This window comes from Stegastes partitus, unplaced genomic scaffold (genome assembly GCF_000690725.1).
Source record: "Stegastes partitus isolate 25-593 unplaced genomic scaffold, Stegastes_partitus-1.0.2 Scaffold1343, whole genome shotgun sequence".
In the NCBI taxonomy this organism is placed as follows: Eukaryota; Metazoa; Chordata; class Actinopteri; family Pomacentridae; genus Stegastes; species Stegastes partitus.
In genome coordinates this window covers 278,670-280,262 of record NW_007579074.1, presented here as the reverse complement: position 1 = coordinate 280,262, position 1,593 = coordinate 278,670, and the positions used below count along the sequence as shown (strand labels likewise).

At 55.6% G+C, this 1,593-nt stretch overlaps 1 protein-coding gene across 1 annotated transcript; it reads left to right on the top strand.

The window, feature by feature from the left end:
• Positions 1–464: 464 nt before the first annotated feature.
• ins (preproinsulin) lies at positions 465–1,502 on the top strand. The gene is made up of 2 exons (XM_008298714.1): positions 465–648; positions 1,188–1,502. Exons 1-2 carry the CDS (start codon positions 465–467, stop codon positions 1,352–1,354), a joined length of 351 nt encoding a protein of 116 aa, XP_008296936.1. The 3' UTR covers positions 1,355–1,502.
• Positions 1,503–1,593: the final 91 nt, after the last annotated feature.

The following is a 1,593-nucleotide window of genomic DNA, read 5'->3' as shown; positions in this document are numbered from 1 at the left end:
TGTGCTGTGGGCAGTAATCTGATTACTGCGGGGCGGGCAGCAGGTGTGAAGGCCTGAGCTCAGCAGGTTAATCTGTGATGCGTATCGGTGTGAACGAGGCGATCACATCATGCCGCCTCATTAGCGGCTGTTTGCTTTGCTAAGTGCTGACCCGCTGGGTCAGAACTAAACCCATCATGTGCTGAGCTCGTTGTTTGTCCACTCGTCCTGTTTCCATCATCTGACCTGAGTGCTGGTTGTGGTGTGAGCAGACGTGGTGGGCGTGTCCCGGTCCAGGCCCGGGTCTGGGCTATAAAGGGGGTGAGGAGCTGCGGTTCTTCCTCACACCGACCAGCTCGTCTCCGTCGCCTCCTCCTCCTCCTCGTACCTCCTCCTCGTCCAGGTGAGTCCTCCTCCTGCTGCCGCCTCCAGCCTGCCTGCAGAACTTCCCGTCTGACCCGTCTCGGTCACCAGGTCTCGTCAAGATGGTGGCGCTGTGGCTCCAGTCCTTCTCCCTGCTGGTTCTGCTGGTGGTCTCGTGGCCGGGCTCCCAGGCCGTTGCCGCCCCGCAGCACCTGTGCGGCTCCCACCTGGTCGACGCCCTCTACCTGGTGTGTGGAGACCGAGGCTTCTTCTACAACCCCAAGAGAGACGTGGAGCCGCTGCTGGGTGAGCGCCGGCCCGGTCGTGGTTCTGTTGGGCCTTTTTATGCCTTTATGGGTGTTTGTGATTATAAAAATGTCCTCCTGGTGGTTTTGCATTTTGTCTTTGTCAGGTCTCCGTGTTGAGCTGCAGTGGTTCTGGTGGTTCTGCTCCAGTTCTGTTGGTCTCATTGTGTCTTTTTCTTGACGGTTGCTTTTTTGGCATTTCAGCTCTTTTTGCTTTTATTTTCTGTCCTGTTGTGATCATTTGTGTCTCTTAGACGGTTCGGTTCTGTTCCGTGTTCACTCGTCCAGTCTTCTGGGTCTTCTGGGTCTTCATGCTCATGTCGTGCTCGTCGTGTGTCTCTGTGGTTCTGTGTCGCCTCCTCCACGTCTTCACAGTGAGCTTTGTGGCTGTTTTGTTTCTTTTAGGTTCTGTTCTGGTTCCTCTGCGTCTCTTGTGTCGGTCCGTTGGCTCACTGTGAGCAGCCGTCCTTCTCTTCACTCTTCTCTGCATTCGTGTTTCCTTCATTCCAGCTCCATGTTTTCTCTCCCGTCCGTCCTCAGGTTTCCTCCCTCCGAAGGCGGCGGCGGCGGCGGCGGGCGGCCAGAACGAGGCGGCCGACTTCGCCTTCAAGGACCAGATGATGGAGATGATGGTGAAGCGAGGCATCGTGGAGCAGTGCTGCCACAAACCCTGCAACATCTTCGACCTGCAGAACTACTGCAACTGAGCTGGCCGGGCTCCCTTTAGCCTAGCTTAGCCTAGCCTAGCCTAGCTTAGCATGGCTGGGCTAGCTGAGCTCCGCCCCCCCTGCTGTCAAATGAAATGCTGAGATGGATGAGATTATTTTTCCTAGAAAATAAAGTTTTGTGAATCGAGCTGGTGTTTGTCGTTTTGTTTCCCTCCTCATGGTGACGAGGTTCTGAAGGCAGAACACGGTGGTTCTGGTTCTGTTTGAGCCACGTTTAC